Genomic DNA, 13,752 nt, shown 5'->3' on the forward strand with positions numbered 1-13,752 from the left:
TTAAATAATTACATTAAAGCCAGAAATGTGTCTCCATTTGAAGTTGGAAAGAGCTCAGTCATAGGAGAACCAGGATTTCCTCCAGTGTTGCTTTTAAATTAAACAAGCTTCTTACTTTGCAGATTTTTTTAATCTAAAATACTCTCCTTTTCCTGTCTCATGTTATCACTCTTACTAGAAGACTTTCTTAACATAACGAAAATACATTTAAGAAGTTGCAATGAATGTTTCAAATGGATCAGAAGTTTGTTTTCATCTAATGATGAGATGATATAGCAATTTGGATCCCTGTCAAGCTTCTGAACACAAGAGGAAGAACAGTAAACACTGTCATTCATGTACTTTCAGTACTAAGCCTTTACAGTGTTTCAGGTTTGGCTAATTAAAGCCTTTCCTAGTGAAGATAATAATTGCTGCTTTAGTAGAATTAAACTGCATAGGATAAGATTTCTAGGCACAGACACTTTAGGTTTTGAGTTACACTTAGAAATGGTAGTTGTATGTGCAAAAGCTGGGTATGTTGTTTCTGTGCTGTCTGAATACTTGAATGGAAAGAAGACAAAGGCATTTCCTCTATGAACAGTCACCTCCAGGCGTATAAACCCCTGTCCTTGTTCCCTACACACACCTGCGCTCTTACGTAGTCCTATAAGCTTGTATGACTACTTAAAAGATATTTTTTTGTTTATATGTGTATATGTATAAATAGCATAGCTGTTACTTGTTCCTTCTCAGTTAAATTAATGAAAAGTTATGAAAAGTGCCTGTCCTCTGATTTCAAGCTTTGTTCCACAGCCCTGACTCCCAGACAAGAGTAAAGGGTTGCATATTATCTGTCGGAAGCTTTTAAGTGAAAATATCGAAGTCACATTACACCCAAAGAATATCTCTTCCATCTGTGGCATAAAATACAGTACTGCTGCTTGTATGAACAATCACATCGGTTACTTGTTCCCTGTAGCAAACGTGAACTCTAGAATTTCTGTAACCCCCCAGCATGTACTACTAATAAGGGACAGCTTACCTCATGAATGAGGTTGCTGAAATGTACGCTGTAACATACCATTGCAAATGACAAATGAACTTCAGTCTGCAGAATTGCCATTTCAAAATTGATAGAAGAAGCCTACTCACTTGAGGAGAATGCTTTGGAAATGCTGAAAACACAGCTATCTAGAAGAGAAACTACGTCTGGTTTTGATTTGTTTTGTTATCTTAGGCTTTCTTAGTCATGCCTGACGCACGCTTATTGCTGGGAACATGCGTCTCCTACATCAGGAACTGGAAGCTCTGCTGTTTCCAAAATAGATAGATAAGCTTCCAAATATTCCACTTCAATTGCACAATTAAAGGAAATAATAAATTTTGTAAGTCAGTATAGAATATTACGCATTCTAAATATTCTCATGTTACATAACAGCTGCTATGAGTGCATGCCATTTTTTGTGTGACTACACTTTCATTTGGGAGCAAAGTTTACTGAGAACCGTTACTTTGGTGGCAGCATGCATTCGGCTTGCCTCACAGCTCTCCTTGATTGTGCGTTGATATGAACATTGCATCTCTCATTGTCCCTTTCTCTCAAAGACTAATTAAACTTAAAGACAGTGAAGGCATAAAGTATAATTTGAATAGCTAAGTTTGGCTTCTAACCAAATGGAATTGTTGTCTAGGTACATCTGCAAGTTCATTATGTCAGCCTGTTATGCATTATATTTAAAGTATGATAAATATTTATTGGGCATGAGTGTAGGACAGTGTAACGTCAAAGGCTAGTCGTCTTCAGGAGCGTTAGAGGAGAGATTGGAAATGGAAATAATGCTTTCCTGCATAACATCCTTTCTGCAGGGCAAAAAATACCCAATCTCTAATACATTTTTCTCTTCTGTTTTAATAGAGGTCTAATTGACACTGAATAAAACCCGGCCATCACTGTCAGATAGCTTGTAAGTATACATGTGTGTGTAAATGTGTGTATGTGCGTGTATGTCTTTTTCTGGATGTTCAAAGGAAAAGGTCAAGTGTTTCTTCTTCGGTCTTAGCAAGTTTTTCCAGCGATTTCTGTTAAGAATTCCAGCTTATTTATGTCAAAATATAAGCACTTTAAATTGCCACAAATGTGTACAGATTAGCTGAGCTCCCTGTTTATAAACACTTTTTAAAGTATCTCAAACTAATCTGAAATTTCAAGATGAATGAAATGCAACCTTTAACATTCGCTTATGTGAACTTTAACATAACTGGCTGCAAGTGTACAAACAAAGTGTGCTTGTACGTGCACTTCACTCAAATGCTAAAAGCAATTTCAACAGGGTACCAGTTTTAGGACAAAACAAACCTCCCCCGTTAAGACCCTTTTATCATAATTTTATGATTTCAGGCAGTATTTAGAACATTCTGATGAGGTTTCTGTGTTAGTTTTACCACTATGGCTGGCTTTTGTTTTAAATACAAGCTCAAGTGCTTCCTTTGGATCACTGAATTAACTGGAATGAAAATACCACATAAGATTTGTAATATAAACCGGTGACCTTCATTTTAGAGAACTGGAGCTTGGGAAAGTAAAATGATATGCCTTCTGCTGAGGTTTGACTGTTTGATGAGTAGTTGATGATGAAGAGGTTAGCTAAGGCAGACTAAGCATGTAAGCTTTGAAAAGAATGTAGAATTTTCTTTTTTTTAAGAAAGTATGCACTCTTTTTTTCTGAACAAGTTTGAGCTTAGTTTCATACTTCACACTATCATTCAGTAGCAACTTGAGATTACAAGTTTTATTAAAAATATAACAACATGGTGATGATGTTACTTCAAGTATCTGAAGATCTCTTAATCTTATATTACGTCAAATGGTGATGATATTGGCTACAGCGCAACTGCAGACAATGGAATTCTTATTAAAAACTCCAACAAGCTATTAATACATTTCTGTTGTGCTGTTAATAGCAGCTGTCTTGTTTAACCTGAAATGTTAATTGTAGCCTCCCTCACCTGAGGTGGCAAGTACATTAATAAAGGTACATTTTGAGGTGTGCCTACATTCTTTTAATTCCTGATGGAGCCCTGAAAATTTCCCTGTTCTCATCCATTCCATTTACCAGAATTTGTCTGTGAAAGACTGGGCTTTGCTATAAGCTAGTCAGTATTTACTTCCCTGTGTCTGAGCTCCTGCTCTTTTGCTAGTGCACCTTTGCCTGCTATTTTTCCTGTCGTGTGCATTGTTGGCGTGTTTGCATGCTGTGTTTGCATGCTGTCCAGATGAAGATAAGCACCTCTGTCTTTTATGTGCCAGTAGAGACTAGTTACAGGGAAGTGGGCTAGCCGTGACTGTGGTTTGTTGCAATGGTTTTGTTTTTCTCCTATTTCAGTCTTTATTCAGGCCCAGTTCTCCTTAATGAAGACAGATTTCTGACGTTCTGACAAAATCATGCTAAATTATGCTTTATTTTAAATTGCATTGCATTTTCCATACCTGGAGTTCAGAAATACTGAAACAGTTGCTGGTTTTTTTGGTTTCTTTTTTAAGGAGGGGGAAGAGAGGCCAGGGAGAGGAGAATTTATGTAATTGATCCCTTTCCAAGAATCTGACAATCATAGACAAAAATTAGTAAATCAAAAATACAGTTGTTGTGGCAAAGTTAATAAAGCAATTTTGGAATATTCTTTAGCTTACATGTGGGTTTTTCAAGACTCTATATCCAGATATATTTTAGTCTAAATATAAATTGATACAACATTCTGAAAGGCAGTAAGGAAACCTACTGTGTCATTCCATTGTAATACAAATATTTAGGGGGAAAACAACTGTTGACCTTTCTGATAATTATGCAATTGTAGCATTGCACAAGTAGCTTAAACACAATATTATGATGTGAGAGGACAGACTTTATCTCTACAGCCCTGAATTATTCCAACAGAGATACTGGGGAAAAGTCTTCGAAAAGTAAATATTTGTGGATGCAACAAACAAGTATGGAAAACATTCATACTCTTTAATCTTCAGAGCAGTACGCTGCTGTATCACACAGTCTGTTAAATCGGTTAATTCAGTCTCCTTGGTCTTGATGCATTTGAGGTGAAATCTTAAAGAATTAAAACTATGGACTGACTGTAATATTACTAATTTAATTCTTTTTTTTTTTTTCTTCCTGCTCTCTGCTTGGCTCTGGTCTTCACCCACAGGTGTCCACTGTTGGCTCTCAAAGGTTACTAAAATTTTAGCAGCTGCCTTGAAACAGAGCTACCTAAGCTTCACTTATCGTTGCTTCTTCCTACGCCATACTGCACTGCTGCTTTTGCTCTTGCCTGCTTCAGAACACAATAAGAGATTTTCTTTTTTAAATACCTGCAATGAAACTTAGGCTAGAAGTATGCACCATTCTTTTGCTGCCTGTGTACTTGTTAATATCTGTGTACAGTATGCTTGTATTTATTCCATGGTATTTTCTTACCAACGCAAAGAAGAAAAAGGCTATGGCAAAGCGTTTAAAAGCTAAACCCATCTCGGACAAACCTGGAAGCCCCTACCGTTCTGTCACTCACCTTGACTCACTAGCAAACATAAACATTCCTGGAGCAGACACATTGGACAAGCTGTTTGACCATGCTTTAGCAAAGTTTGGGAAAAAGGACTGTCTTGGGACCAGAGAAATACTGAGTGAAGAAAATGAAATGCAACCAAATGGAAAAGTGTTCAAAAAGGTAAAGCTTACAATTTTGTACTTAATTCTGATTTGGTTTTAAGCTGCTTTGCATCTTGCTTCACCAGCAGAGGCCTCATTAGCGGTCTTCATTAGTCTTCTCTTTATAATATAAAATATCCAGTAGTTAAAGAATAACACGCTACCTGATGCACTATTTATTCTGCTTCAAGCAAAGTGAAAGCACTTGTGGTGTTAGGCACCAACTCAAGTAAGCAGGTAGTGCTGTACCAACAGCTTCTTGTAATCACAGGTGTGTTTTCTTTTGTTCCCTGCCCCAGTTAATCTTAGGAAATTACAGATGGCTGTCCTACGAAGAAGTAAATCAGAAAGTGAGTCGCTTGGGGAGTGGACTGACTGCCCTGGGACTAACCCCGAAGAGTACTGTTGTCATATTCTGTGAGACCCGAGCAGAATGGATGGTTGCAGCTCTAGCCTGCTTCAAGTATAACTTTCCTCGTGAGTGCTGAACTTGTTTGCTTTGAGTATATTTTAGAACCACTCTGCAGCACAGCTTTGCTGTTAAGAATTTTGAATGTTCCAATCCTGTCACTAATGGTATGAGAATTTAATAGACCTGCTCCGCATGTAGTCTGATATTTGTAGGTTTCCAGCCTATTCTATGCATAGCAGAGAATTTACTTGCTCATACTTATGAGATTATTCTTCCTGATTCTATTGTAGCAATATTTAAGGTATTAGAATAACGGAAAGGTACAGATACTACTCAGGTTTTATAAAATATTCTGAAGACTTGGTCTGGGGGAAATGCAACCACCATGGAATGTTTATAGCATTTCCTGTCTGTAATCTGACTTCCACATCTGACACATGAAATGGCTATTGGAAGAGAGAAGAACAGTAATCAAAATTATATGCTAGTCTGAGGGTTTTTTGGTAACACTTTTAAGTTGCTCAACTTCATTACCATGATGTATATGCTTTTTTTATTTATTTAAGCAGTCAAATGTATAAACTAACCTGAGGCATACAAACTTCTTGGTGAAGTAGCAAAGGTTCCTAGAGAGTAATGTAACATTTCTCTCTTTTTGTCCTTTCTATATGATCCCTACTTCACAGGAACATTAACCTCCTTTAATGTTTCTTGGAGGTTAAATTTGAGACAGTAGCACAATATTAAAGGAAAGTACTTTTCTCGGTAGAAAAGGTGAACTCCTCAGTGCTTGTGGGACACTTAATGTCATTTCTGTGACTGATTGGGGTTAAAAATAATCTAGCACCACGAATGCCATTCTGATTCCTTAACCTGATTTTCTGCCTTGCCCCCATCAATAACTTCACGGAAACAAGTGAAGTAGCTGACACAGTGGCTCCATAAGCTGGCACTGCAGCTGGAAGAGCTGCTTGTAGGAGTGCACAGCTCTAACCAGTGGTAGTGATGCTGAACACCGCAGGACACCTCTCCCCCTGCGGTCTGGTTGCAGGGAGCTCAGAGGAAGAACACGTTCTCAGTTGCTTACAGTGCAACTGCATTTTTGTTGAGTTTCAGTTGGTCTCTGTTCCACATAACTGTCCTCCTCATTCTGGAGATCACTTGTAGCATAACATCCTCATGTGGGAAAATTAAAAGCTGTTTGGTTTCCTAATTGGAAAATTCCCTGTTGAGCTCATTGCCCCTACCTCTCAGCCCCCTGCCCCCAGTAATGCACTGCAGTGAGCTATAAAGCATGAGCTTTTGTGTTTTGTATTATTTTAACTTTTATTTTGTTCTCTCTCCCTTCCATGTAACAGTTGTTACGTTGTATGCCACCCTCGGTGAAGAGGCAGTAACCTATGGTCTCAATGAATGCGGAGCATCGTATCTGATCACTAGTGCAGAACTTCTTGAGAGCAAACTTAAGGTAATTTGGCACCAGCTTTACCTGCTTACAAGCAATCCAACAGTCATTTTACAGCACAGTCAATGCTAACGGTTTCCTTTCTGTCCTGTAGGCTGCATTGCCACAAGTCTCCTGTCTTAAACATATAATTTATGTGGACAATAAAACCATCAACAAATCTGAATACCCTGAAAATGTGGAGATTCATAGTATGCAGACAGTGGAAGAGCTGGGAGCCAAACCAGAAAACTGTAAGTGAAGCACTTCAGAGAACTGATTGAGCAATGTTAACAGTGAAATCAGATGTAGTCTAAGAGGGCTGGGTAGCAGTAAAAACAAACATGCAGGTCTCTAACAGGAAGGAAGTGGTAGATCACCAGTTCATCCTCTAGCTTCTTTTAAATAAGTGGATAATTTGTTTGATCCCTATTTAGTGTCCTGTACCTTTGTTCAGGTTTCAGGTATTTCAGGGTAAAACTTTCTAAAATACAGCTAGAATAACCAACTCTAAGACTGCCTTTGTTTTAGGAAGTAAAGTAGAATATGGTGCAGTGTTTTATTTTCTGCTACTCCTACCTTTTATTCATCTTATTTTTCACTATTTGTCCTAAGAGGAGAAAGCACTTGTGGATTTTTTGCTTATTGGCTTGGACATGTCTTTTTTCGGAACTTATCTGTGCCTGGGAAGCACCTTGAACGAGAGAAACAACCGTTACATAACCCTTGCTACGCTGGGCAGCCAGGAGCAACCCTAACATTGTGTTTAAGGAAGGAAAAAGTCCAACCTCGTCTCTTTTCCTTAACTCTGTGGTCTGCACTTAGCCAGATTTTCTGTCTCCTGAAAAAGAGGAGATAAACTGGCAAAGGAGCTTTTTGCAGAGAAGTACACATTCATTACAACTGCTTATCTTTGATCAGCTTAAAGTCCTGATACAGACCAACTGTTTTGTTTTGTTGTAGTTGTTTTGAAAAAACCCTCTGCTTCCCTTGCAGACACTTCTGGTGCCTCTCTAGCTCTGAAAGCCATGAAAGCCTGATGAAGTGACTTTCATCCTAAGAATAAGTGCCAAGGGATTAAAACAAAAATCAAAAGCCAACTGTTTTAAGTTTAGGCTGCTTGTTAGTGGAAAAGCAGTAAAATAGTCTTCTCAGCTCCATAACCCTGGCTTCAGAAGAGTGACTGACAGAAAATATGACTTACGGCTTTTTGTCTGTTTTCAATCTGTTGTTTCTCACCAATATTTCTCCCCTTCACTGCCTTTGACAGACTTACTTGATCTTCAGCAGGCTTTTTCTATGAAAATTGCAGACAGCTATAAAATGTAATGGTAAAAGTGCCACCCAGATTGTGTAGATGCCCCAGTACTGGTTACTGCTTTGGAAATCTGCCTTCCCTCACATCTTCTTAAAAGGAGACCACAACTCTCTTCATCACTCCCTTCTGCAACTATGACTGACAACTTAGCAGTACATCGCGCTTGCCATTCCTGAAGTATCTGTTTCACACTGGTTGACTACCAGAATTTTCCCACTGGTTAATTACAGAAATAAAAATTTAGAAAGTATTAATGCAGTTTTTCTTTTGCATTTTGCAGCAAGCATTCCGCCAAGCAGACCTGTTCCTACAGACTTGGCTTTAGTAATGTACACCAGTGGCTCTACGGGGAGACCTAAAGGAGTGATGATGCAGCACAAAAACTTGATAGCTGGAATGACGGGACAATGCGAGAGAATACCTGGGCTGGGGTAAGAAACACTTGGGTGTCATGTGTGTGTGCAGAGGTAAAACAGAACCTCCAAAAGTGCCTACATTTATAGAAAGCCTGTTGCTGGCACCAGATGGTAGCAAGCTCCTTGATTTCACTGTGAGCCCACTAATCTTTAATTTATATGAAGTAGGTCTTGTGTTTGTGAACCTACTCTGATCTTCTATATCTTGTCCCACATGCTTTTTCTACTCTACCTTTTTGTTTTCCTCTCACCTTTAGCTACAGGTGTGTGATGGATTTTGCACTTTTTTATGCATTAAAAGACATCATCAGATAAAGAAATTCCTCATTTAGTCAAACTCAGGAAACTTTTTTTGCTAGATGTTTTCAGGCAGCTAGAATCACTTCAGGAAGTATGCCAAAGCCTGCCACTTCCATTTATTTAGAGAGTCCACTGCTGGATGGATAATACACATACTGCAGAATCTGCTCAAGTATATTCCACTGAAATGAGGACAGAAATAATAAATTGCTTTGATTATAGTATAGCCAATTGCAAAAAAAAAATCATTAATATTTTGAAGAAATTCTTCATGAATGTGGATGTCTTTGTTATTGCATTCACAAAGAATTTAATAGCTAAAATAACCTATGTTAAACTCCTTTCCTGGTAAGATACAAAAACACTTCTGACCTGATGCTGAAAGCTTCTGTAAAGTAACAGCTCTAAGGTTCTTCCTGAGAAATCTCTGCATTTCCTGAAATAAGCCTCTGTAAGTCAGTGATCAGCTCTTCACTAATTTATTTTAGAAGGAGATGCTATGACATAAGGATCTGTAAATCATTGGTGATTCTTTTAAAATACTGATTTCATTCTTGATTTGGTACTGGGAATGAAACCTCCCACAAGGAGAAATGGCAATGGAGCAGCACTAAGGAAACTTTGCGTTTCCTAGAAAACAAGGCAGACTCTGTAATCCATACTGATTTCACTAAGGTAGGATTTTACCAATTTAGTTGTTAAACTGTTTTAAAATCACACCTTTCTTGCATACAGAAGAAAAAGCCTCACTTGTGATCCAAGTTTAAAAAAACAACAAAACAAACCTAAATACAGCATAAAACAATTACGCAGTATTTTCAGTCCATTTGTGCATCACTGTTAATTAGATAATCCTTTCCTTTACTAGACCGAAGGATACTTACATTGGTTATTTGCCCCTGGCCCATGTATTGGAATTGACAGCAGAAATTTCTTGCATCACTTACGGCTGCAGGATTGGATATTCCTCTCCACTTACACTATCGGATCAGGTGAGGAGGGGAAAAGGCAAAAGCAAAGTTAAGCTTTCACAGTCTACATCCTTCTTGATTAGCTGTTCTCTTCCAGTAAAGAAATGTTGATGTATACGGTATACTTCCGATTTTTTTTTTTTTTTTCAGAAAATGATGCAAATTAACATTCCTGGTAGAACTAGAGCTGCAGGTCACACCATATAAATGTTTATTTAAACTTTTGCTTTTTTGATACTTAAGAAACCTAAAAGCCTAATAAATGTAGCATTATCTATTGGAATATCAGGATATGAACGGCTATTAATATACTAACTGAACATAAGGCTGCTTAAAGTGATTTTCAGTTTTCAGTCTTATCAGTTTTTTACCCCATTATCATAACTCTTCTATTTAGCTTTTTGCCTTATTCCATTTACCAATTAAGATAAATAAGAGCAAATTAAGCTAGAAAATAAAGCTTCCGCACATTTTGCTCATATAGAGACTGTTTTAGACAAAAAACAACCAACCAAAAAAATCAACACACAAACCAACAACAATAGCACACCACACCACAAAACACTCCTGGAGTTAAATGGAGGAGAGTGCAAGAACAAGAGGGAGGAAACAGAAGAAAAAGTTATACAAGGTGGACTTGCTTTACCCAGTTGGACTTGTAAAACATTTGATATTTTGGTTGAAATCGCTGTTAATCAGTACTTTTTCCAATCATGATGGAAAACAATATACATTTTAAGCAGGAAATGTTATATGGAGTGAAAGGGGAAGAGATATAAACAAATTACATTACCGTGTCTCCCTCCGTTTTTGTCTTTCTTTGAAGAGCTGCCTGGTTTTCAGCTTCATAAATTAACATTTTCTCCTTATTACAGTCAAGTAAAATTAAGAAAGGAAGCAAAGGAGACTGTACTGTACTTAAGCCTACACTGATGGCAGCTGTGCCTGTAAGTATGCAGACGCATGTATGTTTAGCAAAAATGGTGCCTTCTGCCTTGTTCGTGTTAGCATGCCTGTCTACCAAGGTTTTTTTCCTTTTTTGTGTGTGTAACGCAAGGAAGTAGAATATAGAAATCCCAGTTGGCATTGCCTGAGTTGGAGAACTGCAGACGAGCACAAGAATATACCTATGTTTAGGCCAAGACCTTTTTTGATCCAAAACTGGAAATGTTTTTTTAGTAGTTTTTCAAGTGATGTTTTACTGGGCTTATTGAAGCAACAACAGGCCACAGAAGGTCTTTGGCATTCCCAGTCTGAAAGTTCCTTTTTCACAAGGAGAGAGCAGCATGGATTTGTCAAAGATTGAGGCTTTAAACAGACCAGCTTTTGGCAGAGATACACAACTTGGCAAGTTAAGCTCTGCTGTTGCAGCTGTCAGGGTGCTTGCTTTTAGCTGCTTTGCCTGCAAGCAAAGTCTCATGCTGTTCTCAGTGTAAGCAGGCCCCTGTTTAGTCTCCTCATATAAGAAAAAAATGATCCAGAGACTGCAACTGTTGTTTCTGCAGCCTTTAGGTGACCAAGCTTCTCTATTCCCAAAGGTCTTGGTGCTATCAAAAAAAACCACAACCAACCAACCAACCAACCAACCAAACAAACAAACAAAAAAAATACACCCCACAAATATTTTCTTCTTTCTGCTGCAAAAAGCTTCCATGTGTGCCCTGAAGACACATTTCCCTCTTTTATGGTTATATCACAGCTGTAGCTCAGAAAGCCAGTAGCATTAGCTTCTGCCGCACTGGCAGGTGGGGTTGGGGGAGGAGGATTTGGTCTTAGTTAGGAACATGGAGTTTTGATTGATCATGGATTTGGTTGTTCTGCAGAGTCTTTTGTGAGTAGCCAAAAGTTTTAGAATCAATTACTAACTTGCTATTTTTAAAATATTAATAATATACATAGGTTACATCTTTTTCTTAGTAATTCACGGAGTGAAAATGAATCACTTAGAGCCTCAACTTTTTTGTAAAATAGCCATTTAAATTTATTTCTTAGGGAAAACTGAACTGTTAGACTGCTAGTAAAAAGTGTAAATTTAAAATATAAACATAATCCCTTTTTGGAAGGAATGTAAAAAAGTGTATGGGCCAGAAAAACAAAATAAACATGCAGACAAGTTCGTGTGAATTAACTGCAGACCTGTGAAATGCTAACAGTGATAGTGCTGAACCCTGCCTAAATGTCTTGATTCCAGAGACTTACTATCATAAAGGATCTAGACTCCAACAATCTATAGTAGAGAGGAAACCCCTTCAGAAAGTCCTAGTAGGAACACAACTAACATTGCCTGAGAAATATTTTGATTCCCAGCTGTATTGTCTTGTTTTTATCATCAGAATATGATAACATCACCAGTAATTAGAATGCATAAGGAACAAAAAAGAAAATTATAACAGAATCCAGAGGCACAAATATTCCTAAGTATTGAATTGAGTCAGAATGTTGCAATAGCTGTTAGTTGGTTGTTCTGGCCTTTATGATGCTGCATACCTTGTCACGCCATTGCAGTATTTCCAAAAAGTTGCCATGAATTCTGGTAATGAATTTAAAATACCTATCTGGCTTTTGGAAATTCTCTTGGAAAAGGAAGTGATGAAATGAAATTATTTACTTACTTCATTCCCTTGTGCTTACCAGTTGCCATGAATAAAGCACAGCTTCAGGACTCCTAGGCATGATTCATCTTCCATGGCATATACAAAGCTTAAGCAGAGAGATTTAGCTAAACTTGAAGTCAAGGTTTTGTAAATCAGTTTGTCATGCTTTGGGTACAGATTAAGGTGTTCTTGGTAAAACTTGCTGTTTCATTGTTTACATTATTACATTATGACATTACCCAAGATATGTTGCTGGGGTGACAGAGAAGACATCTTTAGAACAAGGGGTGGGAAGTATTTTAAATGAAATCCGAGGTTTAGAAAGCAGTTTGCAGAAAAGGAACTATGAATTACTGCAGTATGTCTGAAGATCCACAGTGGCTACTCACTCACTTGCCCTTAACTTATATGTATACCTCATTCAAGGCAAGTTTCCTAAAATAAGCTGTAAACTACAGCGTGAGGGTTCTTCCTCTTAAGTGATACTGTTTTGAGGAGATCTAAGCAAGTGGAGAAAAGTGAGGATAAGTCACTGCTTTTTGTACTGCGTTTTCAACACTTCATCCCACCCATTTCAAACAGCTCCAAGCCAGTGGTCTATAAATTGACTGACTGATCACACATTAGAAACATTAGAGTTAAGCACTGCTTAAACAATGATGCAGGTATTTTCATTCTTGCTGTACTACCTGTTTAAAATGAAGAGTAATTGTGGGTTTTTTTTAATCATTATTTGTAGCATGAAAATTGCAAATAGTAGTCTATGTGGTAATCTTCCTTGCTCTTTTGAACACTGTAGGAAATAATGGACCGAATTTATAAAAATGTTATGAGCAAAGTTCAAGAGATGAACTACATTCAGAGAACTCTGTTCAAGATAGGCTATGACTACAAATTAGAACAAATCAAAAGGGGATATGATGCACCTCTGTGCAACATGTAAGTATCGATCATGGTCAAACCGTACTTTTTTCATTGTGACTCATTAACAGTCTAAAAGAATAATCATCTGAACTATCTGATGTAAGAATTCTATTGCAACATGCAAATATGATCTAATAACTAAACTGAAATAATTCAGGTTCTTACAGGAGACAGGGAGGAGACATTTACTGGCAATCACAGAATATCCTGGGTTGGAAGGGACCCACGGGGATCATCAAGTCCAACCCTTGGCTCCACACAGGAATCAGACCCTATCCTAGCCCTCCTTTAGATGCCGTCTAATAGCTTTATTTCCTTCTGATGTTGCATTGCCCAAACGTGCACACGGTGCTGGAGGTGAGGCTGCTCCAGATGATCCCTGCCCTCGCCCAGCTAGCCAGGCCGTGCTTGAGGCACTCCAGGTAGGGGTGGCCCCCATGGCTGCCAGGGCACGCTGAGGCCTCGCATTCAGAATGCCCAGGGTCCTTTCTGCAGGGCTGCTCTCCAGCCTCAGAAGGACTAATGTTCAGAACAGGTGACTAGGTAAATCCATTCATTGGATTTCCTTTTTTTTTAATTGATAGAATCTAATGTCTATTTGGGTAGCGTATAGGAATTCTGCCATCTTCAAGTGTTACACAGGAGGTAAGGTTTTTGATTACCCCTGCTGTCCACTAATGTCCATGAATGATTA

At 38.2% G+C, this 13,752-nt stretch overlaps 1 protein-coding gene across 8 annotated transcripts in view; it reads left to right on the forward strand.

The window, feature by feature from the left end:
• The window catches only part of ACSL4 (acyl-CoA synthetase long chain family member 4), a 36,778-nt gene that overhangs the window by 18,800 nt on the left and 4,226 nt on the right, over positions 1-13,752 (forward strand). For 3 of the 8 annotated variants that reach the window (XM_082770935.1, XM_082770933.1, XM_082770936.1), the window contains 9 exons: positions 1,898-1,946; positions 4,462-4,698; positions 4,979-5,156; positions 6,450-6,559; positions 6,651-6,789; positions 8,134-8,284; positions 9,438-9,561; positions 10,416-10,487; positions 12,934-13,073. In XM_082770935.1, coding sequence (XP_082627061.1) covers positions 4,471-4,698; positions 4,979-5,156; positions 6,450-6,559; positions 6,651-6,789; positions 8,134-8,284; positions 9,438-9,561; positions 10,416-10,487; positions 12,934-13,073 — 1,142 coding nt within the window. In that variant the 5' untranslated portion in view covers positions 1,898-1,946; positions 4,462-4,470. Of the gene's footprint in view, positions 1-1,897; positions 1,947-4,179; positions 4,699-4,978; positions 5,157-6,449; positions 6,560-6,650; positions 6,790-8,133; positions 8,285-9,437; positions 9,562-10,415; positions 10,488-12,933; positions 13,074-13,752 lie in introns of all 8 variants that reach the window. The other 5 variants (XM_082770932.1, XM_082770931.1, XM_082770934.1 and 2 more) reach the window with 2 other exon arrangements.

This window comes from Aythya marila (assembly GCF_965140915.1).
Source record: "Aythya marila genome assembly, chromosome: 13".
In the NCBI taxonomy this organism is placed as follows: Eukaryota; Metazoa; Chordata; class Aves; order Anseriformes; family Anatidae; genus Aythya; species Aythya marila.